Source organism: Rhineura floridana, chromosome 18, assembly GCF_030035675.1.
Source record: "Rhineura floridana isolate rRhiFlo1 chromosome 18, rRhiFlo1.hap2, whole genome shotgun sequence".
Classification (NCBI taxonomy): Eukaryota; Metazoa; Chordata; class Lepidosauria; order Squamata; family Rhineuridae; genus Rhineura; species Rhineura floridana.
The window spans coordinates 4,181,663-4,203,872 of NC_084497.1; the positions used below are offsets into that span (position 1 = coordinate 4,181,663).

The 22,210-nt window shown below is 49.0% G+C and overlaps 1 protein-coding gene and 1 pseudogene across 1 annotated transcript in view; both read right to left on the reverse strand.

Moving 5' to 3' along the window:
- The window catches only part of LOC133372351 (potassium/sodium hyperpolarization-activated cyclic nucleotide-gated channel 2-like), a 31,594-nt gene extending 10,249 nt beyond the window's left edge, over positions 1 to 21,345 (reverse strand). Inside the window, exons 1-2 of the mRNA XM_061600840.1 lie at positions 20,889 to 21,345; positions 6,150 to 6,573 (exon numbers count right to left, since the gene is read on the reverse strand). Of these exons, the coding sequence (XP_061456824.1) occupies positions 6,150 to 6,573; positions 20,889 to 21,268 (804 nt within the window). The 5' untranslated portion in view covers positions 21,269 to 21,345. The remainder of the gene's footprint in view (positions 1 to 6,149; positions 6,574 to 20,888) is intronic.
- LOC133373028 (5S ribosomal RNA) lies at positions 4,368 to 4,486 on the reverse strand (annotated as a pseudogene).
- Positions 21,346 to 22,210: the final 865 nt, after the last annotated feature.

The following is a 22,210-nucleotide window of genomic DNA, read 5'->3' on the forward strand; positions in this document are numbered from 1 at the left end:
ACCACCTATTTATTATTATTATTATTATTATTATTATTGCTTGCCCTTCGCTGTAAGGAGAGCCAGTGTGTAATGGTTAGAGTGTTGGACTTGCACCTGGGAGACTCAGGTTCAAATCCTGACTCAGCCATGAAGTTTGCTGGGCAGCCAGTCATTGCCTCTCAGCCTAACCTCAGCAGAAGATCGGCTGTCCCGAAAAAAGGATGCTGAGAGCTGGGAAAGGGTCAGGAGCAACAAGGTAAGGTTACAACATCTGGAGCTTTGTAGACTAGAACCAAAAAGGCGAGTAAAGGGAGAATGTGAAATGACAGATAACACATGGGGTGGAGAAAGTGGGCAGAGAGAAGGTTTTCTCCCTCTCTGGGCCATCCGAGGAAGCTGAATGTTGGGACATTCAGGGCAGGCAAAAGAAAGTTCTTCACGCTGGTTCAGCTACGGAATTTGCTCCCACACGAGGCGGTGATGGCCACCCACTCTTCTTATGGAAGCCTATTGCGATAGAAGAACCTCCACGTTCAGGGGCAGTCTACCCCTGAATACCAGTTGCCGGTAACCACTGGAAGGGAGAGATGCTGTTGTGCTCAGGTCCTGCTTGCAGGCTTCCTCTAAAGGGCAACTGGTTGGCCACCGTGAGGACAGGATGCTGGACTATGATCATCCTGCAGAGCTCTTCTTAGGTCCTTATACACTTGATACAGAAGATGTTTGTGTTTTGGAGGGAGAGAAAGATCAAGTCTTTCCTGATACGAACCCACCTGTACACTACATTCAAGATCAAAGGTCCTCCGGGTGCCTACTCCGAGGGAAGCTCGGAGAATGGCAACAAGGGAGAGGGCCTTCTCAGTGGTGGCCCCCAAATTATGGAACGACCTTTCTGACAAGGTGCGCCTGGCGCCAACACTGTTATTTTTTCGGCACCAGGTCAAGACTTTCCTCTTCTCCCAGGCATTTTAGCATGTGTTTTATATTGTTTTAAATTTTTAAATTGTGTTTTAAATGGTTTCTTAAAAGATGTATCTTAAATTGTATTTGTTTTTAGTTACTGTAAACCACCCCGAGAGCTTCGGCTATGGGGCGGTATACAAGTATAATAAATAAATAAAATAAAGTCAATTTCTCCTTGACCCGCCAGGCAAATTCGGTCCTCTGTCCAAGGTGCTGAAGCTGCACTCCAAGCAATTTGCCCACGATTAGACGCTTCGCCCCGTATTAAAAGACAGAGAACCTCAGTTATGCCATGTTAAGCTCCAAGAGTGATGAATGATGAGGAACTAGATTTAAAGAAGGGCAGCTAAGATCATCGTGATGATTGTGTCCCCCGGGGCTAATCCTATGATAGGAACCCTGAAAGAACTATTACAAAACAGAAGGAAAATAAAGGCTGTAATTCAGTGCACGCCTGCTTGGCCGTAAAAGCCACGTAGCATAGGAAGCTTACCTTATACTGAGCCTAGACAAAGGTCATAGAGCTCATTATGTTGTACAATGACTGGCAGCAGCTCTCCAAGGTTTCATGCAGGGAGTATCTCCCAGACACACCTGGAGATGGCATAGATTGAACTTGGGGCCTTCTGCATGCAAAGCCCTTTGCCTAAATAAGTGCCTGGTCCTCATGGTTGTAAAGAAAGGGCCTGCCTTCAGCAGGTACATAGGAAGCACCCTTAGCCCAAGTCAGACCATTGGTCCATGTAGCTCAGTATTGTCTACAGTGATTGATTGATAGATTGATTGAAACTTTATTTTTACCCCGCCCTTTTTCCAAACTGGAACTCAGGGCGGCTTACAAATAGAACTACATGTTGTTAAAAACATACAATTAAAATACAATTAAACAATGCACAACCTTAAAACCTTAAAATGCACTCAAAAATTTAAAAACAATTTAAAATAATACAGATAATAATATAAAACAATAAAGCCTTATAAAGCCCAATCCTAAACACCTTCTATCCCAAAGGCCTGTCGGAATAAAAAAGTCTTTACTTGCCGACGGAAGGATGGCAAGGAGGGGGCCATTCGTGCCTCCCTAGGAAGGGAGTTCCAGAACCTAGGAGCAGCCACCGAGAAGGCCCTATCTAGCGTCCCCACCAATCGCACTTACAGTGTCTGGTTTCTCCAGGGTTTTCCCACCTGGAGATGCCGGCAATTGACTTTGGGACTTTCTGCGGGGAAGGCTGATGCTTCACCATCTGTAACAAATGGTCGTAAGCTGTAAGAAATCAATCTTTTAAGTGTGGCGGGACCTACACTTTGGGACTCCCAGCCTATGGACATCAGGCAGGCGCCTTTCGCTGTGCTCTTTTTGACACCTGCTAAAAACATTTCTGCTCAGGCAAGCCTATCCAGACACACAGATGCTGACATCTTTTACTCTCTTTTCAGTCTCCTGTTAATTTTAACAATCTTTTAAATGTTTGGATTGACTTGTTCGTAACTGTGCTTCAATTGATAATTTTAATACTTCTTGTGAACTGCTTGGAGGCGTCATTACAGTCAAGTGGTACATGCGTTTTGTACAATAAATAATACCACTGAGCTATGGCTGTTCCCCACACAGTGTGATTTACTCTTGAGTTAACTTGCATAGCAAGTGGGAGCGTTTTCAAATATTTATTTCAGATAGAAGTCAGGGAATCTGTCTTTTTCCCCACCCAAAGATAAAACAAAGCTTCCTGAATGTATATTTTTAAAGAAAAGGAGGTAGATTTAGGGTGAACATTAAGAAGAGCATTGCTAGTCTAATAAAGGATTCCGAAGGGCCAACTTTAGTATTTTCAGTGGGTTCTCCACTAGAGAGCTCCCCACAGCGTTGCAAGATTTACAATTTTTAATTAAAACATCCTCATGAAAATTCACCAGCATTTACGTTCTAATTTCTCCTGTGAAGTTTTGATCAATATAAACATTTTGCCAAGCCATTTTCCTATGATGCGTCACTAAAGTATGCATTCATATGCCTGCTTTGGATGGCAATCAATGCTAGCCCATCAACATTAACAGACATGCCTAACTTAGGTCCATCCATTTCAGAGGGTCTACTCTGAGTAGGGCTTAAATGAATGCAACCAATTGTCCTCGTAGATGCATTTCCGTACAGACTGTCTCCTTGGAGAAACTGCATAGCAAAACATTTGGAGCACAGCTGCCTTTCAGTGGTGCGTTTCAGTGTGAAAAGTAAGAATGAGACCATTTTGCATAACATTCAAACAAAACCAAATTTATAACTAAATGTTTGGGGAAGTAGTGTGGCGTACTGGTTAGAGTGCTGGACTATGACCTGGGAGACCAGGGTTCGATTCCCCACACAGTCATGAAGCTTCCTGGGTGACTTTGGGCCAGTCACTGCCTCTCAGCCTCAGAGGACGGCAATGGGAAACCACCTCTGAACATCGCTTGCCATGAAAACCCTCTTCATAGGGTCGCCATAAGTTGGGATCGACTTGAAGGCAGCCCATTTCCATTTTCAGGCAGGGAGGTGAAAGAGTCTGCGCTTAGGAAAGATTGACCATCTGATCATCTCTGTGACCTCCAGAGCAGTTTTCCTTTCTGCATTACAGAACACTCCCCAAGACCAGCACGTAGCTACAAGTCCAAAAGCAAGCACCCTTCTGCTGCCACTTCCAAATCCACCCTCAAGGGGGCGTAAGATAACTGATCGGTCAAGCAAGCGGTCCTGCCTCAAACCCTTCCTCCTGTGCGGGCTCAGAGAGAGCAAAGCAGGTCGTGTGAAGGGCGTCATCGCCCCCCAAATCTCCCTCCTAACGCAGGCTCCTTGCTCTGCAGCACAGCATAACATGAGCTGCCAGCTGTCGATACTTACACACGTGGAAGGATACCCAGACGGAAAGGAGGGGTGAATCAGCTCACCGGTGGCATCCGTGCTGAACCATTTCCTACCTCAAGCAGAAACAGCCCCATCTGCCTGCCTGACACTTTCCAAAGAGGGCAGGGGTGAGGGAAGAAACAAGCAGACCTAAGGATAGCCCTGCTGAATTCAAATTTCCCATCCCCTGCTTCTGAACTGCCTTCGGCAACCTGGCGCCCTCCAGACGTTTTGGCGATGGCCCCCATTCAGCATGACGGTCAGCCAAAGCACAGGGTTTCCCACACTATGGCCCAGGGACCACCGGCAGTCCACAAGCTTCATCCAGGTGGCCCGTGGCACGTCCCCGTCAAATATTCCCTGTTGATTTTCAAGTGTGTTCTCATGGCCTTGTTTATTCCTTACATTATATTTTGTAGTTGTTGTTATATGCCTTCAAGTCGATTATGACTTATGGCAACCCTGTGCATCTTTTTTGGATATATATTCCTAGGGTTTTCATGGTAAGAGGTATTCAGAGGTTGTTTACCATTGCTGTCCTCTAAGCCTACGGCACCCAAGATTCCCAGGCGGTCTCCCATGCAAGTACGAACCAGGCCTGACCCTGCTTAGCTTCCGAGATCAGACGAGATTGGGCGTGTTCAGGGTGGTGTGGCTGTAGGCACATTATATTTTACTGTGTTACAATTTGAATTCCATACAATTTTGTTTCTCTATTAGAAACAGAATAAGCGACAGAAAGAGGATTAAGAATCATACCATGTTGGGCACAATTGCAACTACAGGCAGAAAAATAATGTAGTGGTCCACTGAGGCAGCAATTTTCCATGGGGGAAAAGGTCTGGGAACTGCTGATATAGTGGACAGAGACTGGGGTTCAAAACCCCACTGAGCCATAAAGCTCACCAGGGGACTTCAGCCCAGATTCTGGCTATGAACACGCTAGAAATTTAAAGCACATTTAAGGCACATTTCCCCCAGTCCCCCAAAGAAGTGACTGGCCCACGGTGAGCTTCATGGCTGTGTGGGGATTCGAACCCTAGTCTCCCAGGTCGTAGTCCAGCACCTTAACCACTACACCACACTGGTATAATAAACAGGTAATAAATAAAATAAATAAAACCTTGACAGCAATTTTGCAGCAGTCTGATGGAAGTCGGAGTCCAATAACATTTTGGGGAGGGGGCTGCAGGTACCCCACCCCTACCCTGACCCAAAGGAACCTGCAACAGTTCAAAGGCAGACTGAAGAGTCCCCCCCATCTCAGGGATATCGCACCAGGGAGCCCCCTCTGACCCCCCTTTCAAGCATGTCTTCATCCCCAATCCTCCCCCATCACTCCCTTCCGGTCTCACGAAGGCAGGCAGCCACAGACTCGACGGGAAGCCTGGCGTCACTGGAGGAGTGTCCGTTTGGCTGCCAGATGGCTCTTTCGCCAGGGTGGAGAAGGAGGAAGGCCCAGCTGCAAACAATGGCCCTGCAGAGGATTGCGTAGAGAAGGAGACAGGTACAAATGTCTCTCAGACTGCTGGGGCAACTGCTCCCCTTCTGAGATGCTCTGGCCTCTACACCAGAGGCTAGCTGGGGACCGGGGCTGTTGTGTCTCTGGACGACTTTGCTGGTCACCCTCAAGTGGGAAAGGAGGATTGGGCGTTTGTCCAGGTGAGGCTGGAGGGTTACATACTGTTCCGTTTGCTTTTTGTTTTTCCTCCTCCCTCCCAATCACACTTTCCTCCAGTGTTATGCCTTTCTAGACCATCTGCCTGAGAGCAAAGACTGCCTTACTGTTGATCTTTGTAAGCTGCTCCGAGATCCTTTTTTTGGGGGGGGGGAGAAGAGAATATTATAACCTCTAGAAGCCAACAGGAACCAGGATGCTGAGCCACATGCTACGAGGCCATTGGCTGAGAAGCCGAAATTGGGTTCTTGGCTGTGAGTGTGATGCTGGGGATCAGGGAGCCGTTGATTGAACCAGCTCCCCTTGAGCCAATGGACCCAGAGTCGGGATCCTCATAGGCACTTTCCCCTGGGCCTGAGAAACTGCCTCCCGCAGTACCGCACTAGTCCAATGGCACAGAGAGCGCAGGAGTCCATGGAGTGATGCGCCCGTCACTGGCCCTTTAACTAGACACAGAGGCTCAAAAAGCCTGCTTTAAAGCAAGCAGCTCACTCAGAGCTCTCCGTGGTGCTGAAAAACAAAAACCTACCCATGGGAGAACAACTCTCATCATTAGCCAGACTAGCTGCTCCCGTGGCTGGAATTGGCGCTCTAGGAACATCAGGGCTACCAAGTTGAGAATGCCAATATATATGTTGAAAATCTTACCTCCTCCCACTGGTGGATGTAGCGGATAAGCCTGGAGAGCCGAAGCAGCCGCAAAAGGCTGAGGATCTTGGTGAAGCGGACGATGCGCAAGGCCCGGGCGGTCTTGTAGACCTCCGAATCGATGCCCTTCTCCACAATGAGGAAGATATAATCCACCGGGATGGAGGAGACAAAGTCCACCACGAACCAAGTCTTCAGGTACTTCTTCTTGATCCGCTCGGGGTCCAAGATGATGTCCGTGTTGTCCTCGATGACGATGCCCGTCCGGAAGTTCATCACGAGGTCCATGAGGAAGAATGTGTCCGACACCACGTTGAAGACGATCCAGGGGGCCGTGGTCTCGTCCTTGAAGAACGTGATGCCGACGGGAATAATGATGAGGTTCCCCACCATGAAGAGCAGCATGGTAAAGTCCCAGTAGAACCTGGACAGAGGGAAACAAAGACACCTCATGAGCACCGGAACCGGCCGTACGCCAAGCTAGGTTGTTTGTCCATGAGGTCCAGCAGGGCCGGATGCAACCGGGGTTATCCAGGGTTAGGGGCAAGAGGTCTTCTCCATCACCGACTACTTCAGAGGAACCTTTTTCCAGCATGAGGGCCGCATTTCTTTGTGGAGACCCTACCGGGGGGAAACATAGCAGTGGCGGACCGGGCCAGAGGCAAACGTGGACAGAGGAATGAATGTAAATTTCACCTTTGTTCAGTAGGGTCATTTCCACACACACATATCCCTCCCTATCCTCTATGCAAGCAAGGTAGAGGCTCCACGCAAACTGCAGCTGGTTCACACGTTGACCACAGAATGGGTTCAGCACTGCGGGAAGGTATTCAGGCACCCGTTAAGGAGCCACAGATTTAGCAGCACAGGCTGAACTCTGCCGCTGGGGAAGGCCCTTAGCTCAGAGGTGGAACACCTGCCTTCCATGCAGAAGGTCCCAGGTTCAGTCCCAAGCAGCATCTCCAAGCAGGCCTCTGAGAGGCTCCTGCCTGGAACCCTGGAGAGCTTCTGCCAGTCAGTGTAGACAATATTGAACCAGATGGATGATTCAGGATGGTCTGATTCAGTGCAAGGCAACTTTCTTCCTGTCCCGCACAGAAGCTGTCACTTTTCCAACAGGGCCCCCTGGCACATTCAGCTGGAATCACATGAAAACCAAGTGACACGGGTGCAAAACAAGCGCATTTGCTTGCAGGCAACTAAGTGATAACAGAAGAAAGGCAACCTCGGCTCCACATTTGGACCCCTTGGCTCCAAATTTGAGAGATCAGATCCACACACCCCCAAGAGTCACTCCAGATGCTTCCAAAAGCAAACCTCTGTGTTGATTATTTCTATTTATATACTTGATTCCATTTACGAATCGCTCCCCACAAAACATCTCGGCGCGATTTCTTAGTAAAGGCACTGACAACAAAAGCAATGGAAACAAACTCATCTCTACTCATAAGGGCCAGTAACTTGGCTTTGGATTTATTCTGTTTCTCAAACGAGTCTCGGGACACCAAATCCTGCAGCTGGGAATTGGTCTTGCAGAGACATCCTGGCAGTAGGTATGTCTCCATGTTCCTTTTCGACATCCCTGTTTTCCAGGAAATGGATACCTACTAATGCCTTCATCCTCGCCGCCCCCCCAACTGAAAATACATCACTCCGTTTGTTCACACCCATCCTTTGATCAAAGGGGTGGAGAGGGTCCCCTATGAGGAAAGGTTACAACATCTGAGGCTTCTTAGTTTAGAGAAGAGTTGACTAAGAGGCAACGTTGTATTAGTTTACATGCAGGACATCAGTGTATAAAATTATGCATGGCATGGAGAATGTGGACAGAGAAAAGCTGCTGTTTTTCTCCCTCTCCCAAAACACTAGAATTCAGGGACATCGAATGAAGCGAAATGCTGGAAGATTCAGGACATCTTAGGCATTTTAGCATGTGTTTTTAAGTTGTTTTTATTTATTTTTAAAATTGTGTTTTGTGTTTTAAAATCTGTATATTTGTTTTATTGTTTTTAATTGCTGCAAACCGCCCAGAGAGCTTCGGCTATGGCGTGGTATATAAATATAATAAATAAATAAATCCACGCAGCACAGAATTCACTACGGGAGGCAGTGACGAGCAGCAACTTGGATGGCTTTAAAAGACGGGAGAAATTCATGCAGGACAAGCCTATTGAATTGGCTACTAATCATGCTGGAGATATTCATGCTGGAGATATTTTGATTCCTGCATTGAGCAGGGGGTTGGACTTGATGGCCTTATAGGCCTCTTCCAACTCTACTATTCTATGATTCTATTACCACCACCAGAAGTGGGATGCTTCTGAAAACCAGTTGCCAGAAACCGCAGGAGGGGAGAGTGCTCATGCGCTGGGGTTCTGCTTAAGGGCTTCCCACAATGGGCCACGGTGAGAAGAGGATGTTGGACTAGATGGGCCACTGGCTCGATCCTTCAGGCTCCCCCTTATGTTCTCATGTTTGACTCCTTTTCTCTCTGTGGTTCCCCACATCATCAACATTTAGACGGAGGCAAGGAGACTTTTTCTTCCCTTAACGTTTTCTCCACCCTCCCCCAAGCACATGCCCTCCAGATGTTTAGGACTACAATTCCCAGGTCAAGCTAGCCGGGACAGACAGGAATTGTACTTTACACAAATCTGGAGGGCCCCAGTTTCAGAGGGTCGGCTTTACTCTGCAAACTGCACCAATTAAAGTGGTAGCGGTTCAATGCTTGGAAGAAGACAGAGCCGAACTCCAAACACCCTGATCCTCAGCTTTTTGCTGCTGTGTTGGATAAATGTAAAAAAAATCTGCAGCAGTCTTTCTTTTTTTAAAAAATAAAAAATCCAGGCACATATGTCATATTTGAGACAAAAGACTGCAGCTCTGCACCACTTGGAAACACCTAACGTCAGTTTCCCCTTGGGTCTAAAGCTATCTCTGATGCATCTCAGGGCCAGGGGAGGGAGATGGGCTTGGCTCGTGTGCCCCCAAATCCATCCACGGACCCCCACTCCCCCCCCCACTGCTGGAACCACCCACGACCTTCCACAAGAGCCTGCAAGGTCAAACGAGGCAGCATGCAGCAATTTGGCTCCACTCTTTCGACATCGCTGTATGTTGCTGCTCAGGATTAAAAGCTGCAACTCTAGAAAGAGATTCTTGGGGGATGGGGGGTTCACAATGCTATTGTCATCAGTCCCTCCAACAGCAAACGGCGATGGCTCCATGGAACAAGAGGAGAGGTATCTGCACGCTTGGGTGAATCCCAAACTATGCAGAAGTATTTTTTTTAAAAACCTTTTTTTAAAAATCCAAAAGGGAACATCCCTCCCCACCCTCTGTCCACCCCTCCCCAAAATACAGCCCACCCCAGAACTGAACATGCTCGGAGGCCAATTCTGCCTAGATTTTATTTTGCTTCTGTGATATTTATTATTTATTAAATTTATATCCCCACCTGTCCTCCCAAAGGCGCCCAGGGCTGCAAACAAAACGACGTAACAACATGGGAGACAATCCCGTTTTCAAAAACGGGCAATCAGCTGTTCCCTCCAGATGGTGCTGGGTGCTGGTCACAGCCAGAATGGCCAGTGGCCAGAAATGATGCGAGCCCAGCGACATCTGCAGGCAGAGCCCAGTCTAATTCAGTCTGCTATCTCTTCTCACAATCCATCTTCAGACTGTGAGCAAAATGCAGGCTCGCTAGCTTTAAGATCAAACTAGATTTTCTCTCTCTCTCTCTCTCTCTCTCTCTCTCTCTCTCTCTCATTCTCCCCTTCCCACTTTGCTTAACATACATCTGGATGAAGAGCGCTGCAGGACTCAAAACCTTGCTCATTCTTTTGCAACATCTTGGTTGCTCCTAAGGGAAGTATGGCCTGAACGTGGACTTTGGATAATTTCTTCTTCTTCAGGGCCCACGTGTCTTTCTTCACTGTCTGAAAAAATGAAATGAACTGCCTTAAAAAAAAAAGGGGGACAGAAGAAAGGGTGCCACAAGTTCTCTCTGTGGGGCATAAAGATGTCACCTGAAAGCAGTAAACTGGGTAAAAGACAGACAGAGAAAGATCCACATTTGACTCCTAATGTTTCTCCAGTGACAGCATCTGCAAGCAAAGGGTCGCCACAGTGACCGTCAGTGATGTCACAGCCACGCAATAACGACTTTGGGAATGCTGCGCCGGCTCCTGGGTACCCTTCAACTCTTCCCAGGGGCTGCAGCAGGAGAGGGGGAGAGAACGGTGGCGAGCTGGGCCACACACCAAAAAGAAGCCGTCGCTGGATCATTCATGCATTTTATTTATTGACAGACACATCTTGCTCTTCAGCGAAAACAAAACAAAGGCTCCCAGATTGGCTTGCAATCTAAAACACACAGCACAAAAGGAAAAGGGAGGAGGAGGAAGAAGGAAAACAGCACACTCGGGGAATAGGTTGTAGTTAGAAGAATTATTGTGACAGCCAGCTGGAACAGAAGGATTTCATGGCCAATCTTTCAGCAGAGCTGATGGACGGGCCTTGCAGGCCCATCTCTCTTCCTCTGCTATAGGCTGCTAGACACATTTTTGTATGCCGTTTTGACGCTTGTACACATTTTTGCAAGCAATTTCTCCGAACAGGATGCATTTTGGAATGCTATTTATGCACCCTTTCCCCCAATGTATGCATTTTTGCAAACCTTGTTTGGCTGGAGAAGTGCATCCCAAAACTGGGACCAGCGAGAATTTCGAGAGACGGCTGCATTTCGGTCCTCGTTTTGTTTCGGAAAGGGCGAATTTGAAAAACCCAGCTTTAAATGCGAATTGAAATGAATTTCCCCCCCCCATCTCTACTCTTGAGTTCGACTGAGTCAGATCCAACCCCATCGTCTTAAATGGCCTTTGTTTCGATCTTTCTTATTTCCATTTAAGCTAGCTCCCTCCGGTAGTAGTAGAGGTTTCTCTCTATGCATTTCCCTCTTCTATCTACCATCAATCTCCTCTCCTCGTGCTCTCCCCCCCTACCATGCAGCTCTAATTCCAAATGGCCACCAGGAGTTTACAGCAGATGACAAATGAGGTCAGTTTACAAACTGAGGGGGCGGGAAGAGGTTGGCTCCAGCCAGCGAAGGACAAAATGTAGCCATTATGGATGACCCCTTTGCTATTTTTTGCCTCGGCCTGGTGCAGTGGGACTCTATATTAAATAACAAGCGTTCCTCTAGATTGTCTAGCATGCCTTTGTAGAGAGAGGTGCCAGTGCCAGTTCGGATGAAAAATGAGAGGGGTGTGTGTATGTGTGTGAGAGAGACAGAGAGAGACCATAATCTCTACAGGCTGATGTCCAATTCCTGGTTTATTCTCTAAATGTTTGAGTACTGCGTCCAGTTCTGGACGCCGCACTTCAAGAAGGATGCAGACAAACTGGAACGGGTTCAGAGGAGGGCAACGAGGATGATCAGGGGACTGGAAACAAAGCCCTACAAGGAGAGACTGAAAGAACTGGGCATGTTTAGCCTTGAGCAGAGAAGACTGAAAGGAGATATAACACTTTTTACATACTTGAAACGTTGTCACCCAGAGGAGGGCCAAGAACTCTTCTCTATCATCCCAGAGTGCAGGACACAGAATAATGGGCTTAAGTGTGACAGGGAGCCAGATTTCGGCTGAACATCAGGAAAAACTTCTTAACTGTTAGACTGGTACAACAACGGAACCAATGGCCTAGGGAGGTGGTGGGCTCTCCAACACTGGAGGCATTCAAGAGGCAGCAAGACAGCCACCTGTTGAGGATGCTTTGATTCCTGCATCAAGCAGGGGGTTGGACTTGATGGCCTTATAGGCCCCTTCCAACTCTGCTATTCTGTGATTTTATGATTCTGTGCTGGCAGTGCAGTACAGTGGGGCTGCCCTTGAAAAGTACTGGGAAGCTTCAGCTGGTGCATAATATTGCAGTCAAAAAATGTTTTGTGCAGGGTCAAACTATCAGATCACATGGCCCCTTGGTTGTATCAAATGCACTGACTAAATGCATGTTGTGAGGATAAAATGGATAGGGAAGAGAGTCATGTACACCGCCTTGAGCTCCTTGGAGGAAAAGGTGAGTTATAAATGTAAGGAAGAAGAAAAAGAATAAGTTGTTGCTGGACTCCAAATCCCAACATCTCTAACCATTGGCCATGCTGGCTTCTAGAAGTTGGAGTCCAACAGCATCTGGAGGGCTACCAGCTTCTCCACCCCTGCACTAAGAACTAAACCAGTGTGGTTAGAGTGTCGGACAGGGACCTGGGCGACCCAGGTTCAAATCCCCACTTCGCCACGAAGCTCACTGCGTGACCTCAGGCCAGTCACCTTCTGACAGCCTAAATAATAATAACACTTGTTGCTGTATTAAAATATCATTGTTATTATTGTAATTATTATTATTATTATTTAGATTTGTTAGTCGCTTGTCTCCAAGCAACTTAAAACAATACTGAAAACAAAAAGAAACGTATCATTCTACAAAAGCAAAACAATGACACAACAGCAGCCTCCGAATAACAGGCAACATCATCTCCGTCTATCAAAAGCCTGGGGAGAAAAGGGAAGCCTTTACCCGGCACTGAAAAGATGCTCTGCACTAAAACAGCAACCGCAACCTCACCTTTAATAACAAACCATACAAAATTCATAAAACATGAAATCGATAAATCCTCTCAACAGCACTAACGTGTCAACAACAAACAAGACGATCGTGTTGCAAGGCGGATGGGGTGGGGGGAGAAGCTACAGTTACAATGGGAAATAAATCAGATTGAGGTTTCCCAGGAGAATGGAATGTCTACTGACAAAAGAGGTTGCCCACTGCCTCTCTGTGTGATACACATTCAAACTGCCTCCTTCTGTGGGTGGATGATTCTGCCGGGTCTCTGTGTCGGGTGCAAATGGACCACCTGATCCAGCAGGACCCCCTGCCCACAGAGGATGCTGGCTCCTCTGTATGATCCACCGCTCTGGCCTAACGTCTCTTCAGCCCCTGGCCCGACCAGCGCATCCCATCGTTCCCACCAAGCAGAACCTCTGCAGGAGTCACCACTCTGAGCTTGAACCCTTTCAAATGGGGAGCTGGGCCCAGAATAGCAAGCAACACAGAGCAACACAGAGTGAGAGCTCCTACAGGAGCTGTTGCTTCAGCACTGGAGCAACACAGTTTGGGAACTCCCACAGAAGCTGTTGCTTCAGCATTGGAGCAACACAGACAAGAATTCTTACAGGAACCGTTGCTTCAGCACTGGAGCAACACAGATATCGAACTCCCACAGAAGCCGTTGCTTCAGCGCTGGAGCAGCACAGACTGAAAGTTCCTCCAGGAGCTGTTCCTTCAGCACTGGAGAAACACGGACTAAGAGCTCCTACAGGGACTATAGCTTCAGCACTGGAGCAACACAGATTGGGAACTCCCGCAGAAGCCAGAGAAGTTCCTTCAGCACTGGAGAAACACAGACCAAGGGCTCCTACAGGGACTATTGCTTCAGCACTGAAGCAACATAGACTGAAATCTCCTACAGGAGTCGTTGCTTCAGCACTGGTTGCCCAACACCACTATAAAGCTTTCTCCACATGCCTCTTCCTTGTTTGCCCACTGACTCAGTCTGCTACCCCTCCGTCCACCATCCAGGCAAGCAAAGAGGCAGGATCAGAGTTCAAGGGGACATTTCCAGCCAGGCAGAAATGCTCAAGGTGGGGGCAACAGGAAGGTCAGTGAGAGGCATGGCTTGGAGAGAGAGGGCGTGACCCTGAGACAGCCCCAAGGGCCAAACAGAGAGGCCTGAAGGGCCACATACAGCCCCCAGAGCTGAACTGAGATTTAAACCTAGAAGCCCTCTGCCTGGGCAAAGTCACCCGCCAGCATCAGCAACACGCCTGGTCTCCCCTCCCTTCCTCTTGCCAGCATCGCTGTGCTTCTAGGTCGTGGTGTGAAGGCACAGGAGGCCACCACCGTGCTGCAACTAAGAAGGGGTGGGGCCTGGCCAGCGCCTGGGACCACAAGCACCCTTCCACAGCTCCACGACAGAAGAAAGGCAAGAAGAGAGGAATGCAGGAAAATAAACAAACAAAAACTAAACCACACTCCGCTTTCGTGACTAAGGAACAGGTTTCCCAACCCTGTGCAGATTGCTTTTTGCACTCCTTTTCGAGGAACAGCTGCTGGTTCCACATGCATCTAGAATTAGATGTGGGAGCGGGGGGGACTTTAGAATTATTATTATCCATAAATGGTATCCATAAATAAATCCATAAAGGCCTTCCTCTTTCAACAAGCCTTTTTAAACAGAGATGTTATCCTAGCCTGCATCTGTGCTGGAATTCTTCTTAAGATTTTTTAAAAGATTTTTTTTTAATGCTTGGTTTTTAAGATGTTCTTAGTGGTTTGTTGCCTGTCTGCCACCTTGGGCTCCTTCTTGGAGAAAGGACGGGATATAAATTTAATAAATAATGATAAACAAATTAAAGAAGGGCAGGGCGCATGGGTCCTTTTTTCATTTCATTTTTGATTTATATACCGCCTTTCTACATCACTGCACTCAAGGTGGTTTACAACCATAGAAATGACAAAAATATACAGAATCATACTATCATCCTAAAATGCTACAAAATATAAAGCAATATAAGGGTAAACAACAAATCTTACAAAAATACACAATATTACATATACAAGTGTTGCACCAATACAGATTACTATTAAATAAACCCCATATCAGTCCTCACAACAACAGCCCTCCGAGGTAGGCTAAGCTGAACAGCCTCAGGTCGCCTAGTGATCTCTGTGACCGAGGAAGAGGGTAAACCTGTCTCTTCCCACCATCTCTAACCCAGTCTTTGCCAGCCTTCGTGCCCTTCGGATGCTTTGGACGAGAACTCCCATAGGCCCCCAGACAGCACAGCCCATGCTAGCTGGGGCCGAAGGAAACTGCAATCCGAATCATCTGGGAGGCATCGAGGCTGCTGTAACCATTGCACCTCCCTAGCACAAGATTCACAAAGTGTGGTCCTTGCGTACTGAAATGCAGGCATTTCCAAGCAACAGAATCTCACATCATTTCCGCCATTGCGCACAGACAGCAGCAAAAGCTCAGTCCTATCAACGCTTCAAACCACGGCAGAGACCGTTCCCCATAAGTTTGCCACAGGAGAAGGAGGAAACTGGCAACATAAATCGATGACATGTCGACAGTTTTGCACTCCCATCCAAAACAGCACATGGGATGGATCTCCGTTTTAAGAAGATGAACGCATGCAGGGAAAGATACTGAGAAACAAGGGTGGTAGTCCAGGATGGACATCGGCATTCCTGCAATGCCCCTACCTCCCCCCAACCCCCCCATAGCAGTGCCCATCCAACCCATCAGTTCCTTATTTGCCTTGTAAAAGAATGAGTTATATTATGATCAGACTTGTCTCAGACACATACTACCCCAAAGCTTCTGTCACCTTCCAAAAATGGAAAGCGCGCGCAGACACAAAAGGGGGAGAAGAAAACAGCCTCCTTCTTTCAAAGTGCATCAGAACGGATATCCCTTTCTTCTATTTTGCTCAAGGGAGCTGTTGTATTTTCCAAATCCCTTATGTGTTTTTTAAAAGGTGGGGGAAGAGGTTGTCTAAGATCCAAATAACAGGGAATATATGATTAGACAGACAGATAGATATGCAGAGGATGGAGATTAGACAGACAGACAGACAGAGAAGCAAGCCACTTGATTTCTCCCTCTCCCCCCACCCCCACCCCCAAAATATGATCTCAACCAGAGTCTTCCCTACAGGCACCTCAAGGCGCCCTTTGAAGCAGGCCTTGCAACAGAATTCTGCTCTCCAAATTGTTCAGAGGGGGGGTGTTCCTAGAAGGGCAGCTGATTCATGGAATGGGAAAGGAGGGACAGCGATAGGACACACAGATCTTTTCTTTGCTTCCCTTTAAAAACAAAACACAGTTTGCTTTGCAGCCATTATCTGTGTCTGACCCCCAGCAGACAGTTCCCTGTGACTTCTCTGATAGACCCCCTCCCCGCATTACCACCGGACCCCAAAATCAAGATGCCGTTCAGAGACAGCACGTCAACTCCTAGGTTCCCTTTACTGACCTATTAAGGATATTGTGCGATCCCCTGTAACAGCTTACAATTTTAGCTCGCCAGACCCACTAAACCCCACTCTGTTAAGTTATTGCCTTTGCCCCCCTTGGTGTTAGCAATCCGGGTAGTGATCCAGCCCAGCACCCCATTAAAAAATAACTCGTGGGTGTTTTGCCACCCACACTCACACCTGTCCTAGGCGTTCCCCAGGCCTTTACTGCAGCGTCTGACATCCAACACCTCATCTGCCCTCAGTTCAAAACAACCAGACAGTTATCCCTGGCAAAAGGGACCAGATAGGTGAAGTTAGCTCATTTCAGACTTTAATAGTCATACGGAACCCTTATTAATGGCAACATGTGTTACTTCAAAATGTGGTAAGCCAGGCCTATAGGGTGTGTGTGTGTGTGGGGGGGTGCTCTTTCGGTCGTGTGGGGAGTCCAACCCCAATGGCATCATTGCAAGTGCCATTCCCACTTCCCATAACAAGTTGCTATGACAGCCCTGCAGCAGCCCTGGATCGGGCCAAACAGGGGAGGGGGCATCTACGCCAGCGTCCTCACAGCCGCCAACCGGATGGCCCCCGAGGGAAGCCCAAAAGCAGGACCTGAGAGCAACAGAAACTCTCCCCATTTGTGATTCTCAGCACCTTGTACTCAGAGATATCTGATCGGGAAGGACAACATAGTCATCATGGCTTGTAGCCATTCAGGATGATGATGATGATGATAATCTCGCCTCTCTGAAGCCAACCTAGATAATATTCCACCCACCAAAAATAAACAAATTAAATAAAAATAAATAAAATAAATGGGCTCCTGCTGGGAGGAAGGGCGGGATCTAAATAAATAAAGCATTGGTGAAGGATGCAGGGCCCTCCCCCTATGACACCCACCCACCTGAAGTTGCTGTGAGGAAGAAAAATCAAGAGCCAACACTACCCACCCCCTAGATGCACATCTCACATTGCCCCACGCTATCGTCACATTTTAGGGGGGGAAGATCTCTCTGTCTCTCACAGGCAGTAGTAACCAGAGGCCTGAAGTTCCTTGTGGGGTGGGGTCCGTGCCTGAATTTACAGCAGGGATGATCTAGCCCCACCCTCTAAAACAAAATCCAACAAAATCTGGGTATCCTAGAATTTAGGCCATTTTAAACCTAGTACCACACATCTGGCATGGAGACAGATATGGATTGTCTGGGGGGCATCCTAATTGCCCCCTACTAAACCAATCCTGAGGAGCTGGGTATTTTGACATCACTATGGGGTGAATAACTGGATTTGTTATCCCACACACGCACAAGGAATGACCCACCCCAATGCAACGTACAACCAGGTCAGATTCTTTTGGTTGCATCCAATGAGAGCCAGTGTGGCAAAGTGGTTAGAGGGTTGGACCCAGGAGACCCCAGGGTTCAAATCCCCGCTCAGCCATGAAGCTCGCTGGGTGACCTCGGGACAGTCACCATCACTCTCAGCCTCACTTGCCTCACAGGGTTGTTGTGAGGACAAAATCGGGAGTGGGAGAACCATGCGTGCTCCGTGGAGGAAAGGTGGGATAGAAATGTAATAAATAAATAACGTTAATCCTAAATCAGAGTATGCTGACTTAGCTCCCCTCATTTCAGTGGGTCTCCGGTGTCTGACTTGATTGCAGTTACCAGAGATCCACATCACCTGCTATAGATCTGATCCTTGTTTTAAACTGGAGTTGCCGGGGACTGAACTTCAGATGTTCGTGCATGCAAAGCAGGAGCCTCACTGACCGGTCAGCAACAGTCCCCAACCCCCCCCCTTCCCCGAAATGCTCTGAAGTGCTGCAAAGGAGCATATGTACACACAATGTTATTCTCTGGGTATTGCAAGCTATTGCGGATACCTTCCTATTTAAATCAGCCCTCGATTCGTAACCATGAGGGCTGGACTCTTGCTTCATGTTTATGGAGAAGGACCGCAGAGCTCCCAAAGTAGGATTCTGAGGTCTGGATCCACTGCAAGACTGTCTGCCCCCGGTGCCATCGGGGAAGGACTTGGAGGGCAGACGTCGAGGGCCCCGCTCAAGCAGAATGAGCAGGAGGTGTTTGTGCGTATCTGAAGACCTCTAAGTCCACAGATCTTGAAATGGCCTGCCATTTAGAGGAAAGGGCTGGAGTTCGGCGGTAGAGCGCTTGCTTTGTGTGCAGAAGGTCCCAGGTTGCAATCCCCAGGTAGGGCAGGGAATGTCCCCTACCTGAAGCCCTCAAGAGCCGCTGCCAGTCAGTGTAGGCAATGTTGAGCAAGATGGACCCACAGGCAGCTTGCTATGTCCACAAATGACCTGCTGCCACCCCAAGCCACAATTTTAGGGTATCCGGAAATTGCTGCCAAAACTCATCAAAACACATATTTTTAATTAAAAAAACTCGACAAACCCCAGAAGTAGAATTAGATACCATGGGTGGAAAGTAGAGTTTCCCCCCTTTATGGTAGAGAGGAGGGTGTGAACCGACTATCTTTGGGAGGGGGTTAACTAGACATTCCCCACCACTCAGTTACTGCAGGATTAGTTTTTGGGTGCTAGGGAGGACTGGCAACTCTCCCTACTATCTTACTCTTCCAAAGAGTAGCTTCAAATTGCCAGATTTTGCCTGGAGGGATTTTGGAAGGGCTGAAAGGATACCCCACACACAATCCCACAAACCTCCTGAAATGCACTGACATTTTTGCAAAGTCATTTGTTGCTGTTTTTTAGGGCAAAGCCTGGACAGGTCTACTCAAAAGGAAACCACACTGAGTTCAGCCAAGGCAAGTGAACCAAGTGCAGGGATTGCAGGCTGTTAATTCTTTTTTGTACACGTGGTGACAAAAAAAGAAATTTGTAGGCTTTCTGACATAACCTTTTTCGAGATCTTCTTTCGCCACTTGCCATTATCAACCAGGTTTTAAAGGAAAACTGGTGTGGCTTCCTGTCTTTGACGGAGGGATATAAATGTAATAAATAAATAAATATAAATATTGCCTTACGTTGCTATCTTTTCCACAGACCTCCACCCGAGGTAGTTACCTCAGATTATCCCCCTCTCCCTTTCCTTGTTCTTTCCAAAATTCATTTTAGTCTCTACCCCAAGCTACTAACCACTAATTTACTATCCTTTCCTTTCCCTAACGCCAAGGTAGCACTATTGGATTGCCAGCTCTCCTCTGTCACACACACATACCCCAGAAGAACGGCTACCTCACCTCGAGAGACCCAGCCTGAAATCACAGTGGAGAGACCTAGCAGGTCTCTTGAAGTTGCCCCAAATATCTTCCCAACGCCTTTCCCATACCTGAAAAATCACTCTGGAGCTAGCTGCCAGTACATACCGCTACCTGTCCCTTCTAGAGGTAGTTACCCTGGGTTAGTTACCCTAGGTCGCTCCTCCCTCCCACGATACAGGGAGAAAGGAAACACCTCTCTGAATTTACTGTAAGGATAGCTACCAATACATAACCTTTGCTGTTCCAACATGAGGTAGTTACCCTGAAATAGTTGCCCCTAATTTCTCCCATGCCTCCAGAGGGGAGGCAGCAAGAGAATGCGGGCAAATCCTTGGTCTTGCCTAATATTGATGTAAGGCTTGCTACAATTAGATAATCCTGTCTACCCCTACCAGAGGTAACTACTCTTGAGATAGCTACTCCCGATCTCACCTTCTTCCTGCCCAAGCTCCTGGGGGGGAGGAGAACAGAGAGGAGAGGAGCATCCTTGGCCTTTCTTGAAACTGCTGTAGAGCTTCCTACCAGTATGTGCCCTTTCTATTCCTATATAAGGTAGTTATCCCAAGGTAGTTACCCCAGATGTCTCCCATACTCCCAGGGAGGGGAATGGGAGGAGAGAGGCACACCCACAGTCTTGTCTTGAAAATACTGTAAGAAAGTGGTACAATAACCTTCCCTGTCGCGTCCTGAGGTAGTTACACCAAGGTAGTTACCCCAGACCTCCTATATTCCTGGTGGAAGGACAGAGGTGCACCCTCAAGCCTTGCCCAAAATCGCTGTAAGGCTACCTGCCTGCAGTACAATAACCCTCTTTCTCCCTAACTGAGGTAGTTACCCCAGATCTCACCCATACGCTGGGGAAGGAAAGCAGTGCACTCTCAGCTTTGCCCGAAATCGCTATCATGCAAACTGCCAGTAGAATACCAACCCTCCCAGTACCTAAGTGAGGTAGTTACCCCAGATCTCTTCCATACAACGCTGAGAGATACACCCTCAGCCTTGCCTGAAATCACTGTCAGGCTAAGTGCCAGTGCTACAATAACCCTGCTGGTCCCTAACCAAGGTAGCTACCCCGGCTCTCTCTCATAGGGGGAGAAGAGAGGTGCCAGTACTACATTTACCCTCCCTCTCCTTAACCGAGGTAGTTACCCCAATCTCTCTCACAGGGAGAAGGAAAGAGGTGCACCCTCAGCCTCGCGGGAAATCACTGTCAGGCAAACGGCCAGCACTACACGAACACGCCTGGTCCCTAACCGAGGTAGTTACTCCAGATCTCTTCGATGCCACAGGGTGAAAGGGGGGAGAGGCGCACCCTCAGCCCTACCCGAAATCACCGTCAGGCTAAGCGCTGGAGGCACCAGAACCCTCCCCGAGGTCGTCCGCGCGGCTCCCCCGCGCCTCTACTCGCCTGAAATCGCTGTAGGGGTGAATGATCCAGGCGCCGGCGGACTTGACGCGCTCTTGCTCGCGCTCGACGGCCTTTTGGGAGCCGAACATCCGCAGCGAGAACTTGTTGACGCCCGGCTGGAGCATCGCGCTGAACTGCCGCTGCATGAAGCTGGCCTGGCTGCCGCGGGGCTCGCCCTCCGGAGCTCCGGCAGCGGCGGCGCCTTCCTCGGCTGCCTTCGGGGACCCGCCGCCACCTCCGTCCTCGGCGGCGCTGCAGGAGAAGGAGACCTTCGGCTGGCTGGACAGCGACGGCGGCTCGGCAGCTCCTCCGTCCTCCTCGGCCCCGCCGCGGCGGCACTCCCCGTTGGGGGAGCCCCCTTTGCCGGCCCGGCTCCCCATGCTGCTGTTGCACCCTCCGCGCGGCGGCTGAAGCCTCTCCTTGCCCGCCGCCGCCGCCTCTTGCGCCGAAGCGACAGCAGGAGGGACCCCCGGCGCCGCCGCTGGTGGTGCAGTGGCCGCCCCGCCGCCGCCGCCCGTCCGCATGCTGGACTCGCCGCCCAGACAGCAGGACCAGCCCCCCGCCCGGCTGCAGCAGCACTTGCCGCGGGAGGGCAGAGCCAGGAGGAGGAGGAGCCCAGAGGGCCGGGGGAGGGGCTCGGGGAGAGGAGGGGGAAGGGGGTGGCCACACAGAGAGGAGGGAAGGAAATGGGGAGGAAGGTCAAGAGAGAGGAAGAGGAAGACCGAATGGGAAGAGGGAGGAAGGGGGAAAGGAGAGAGGAGGGAGGGAAGGGGGAAAGGAGAGAGGAGGGAGGGAAGGGGGAAAGGAGAGGGGGAAGGAGGAGGGAGGGGGAAGGAGGAGGGAGGGGGAAGGAGGAGGGAGGGGGAGGAGGGAAGGAAGGTCAAAAAAGGGGGGAGGGACAAGGGGAGAGTAGGTCAAGAGAGGGGGAAGAAGGGTCAGGAGCAAGGATGGAGACAGGTAGGAGAGAAGAGAAGGGAGATCAGACAGAGGGTGGGAGAAGAAAGATGGGGAAGAAGGTCAAGAGAGGAAGGAGAGAAGGGAGAGAAGGAGAATGCTAGGGTGGGAAGGAAGGTCAAAAGAGTAAGGGGATTTAAGGAAGAACAATGGCAAAGGAAGTAGAATGCTAGGGGAGCAGAAAAGGAAAGTCAAAAGCATAGGGGGAGGAAAGGAAGAGCAATGGCCAAGAGGGAGGGGAAGGAGACAAGAAGGCCAAGAGAGAGGAAGGAGAATAGGGAGAAGGGGGGAGAAAAGGAAGGTAAAAGGAAGGAAGGAGACAGCTAGGGTGCAACGGAAGTCAATAGAAAGGCAGGTCAAAAAGAGAG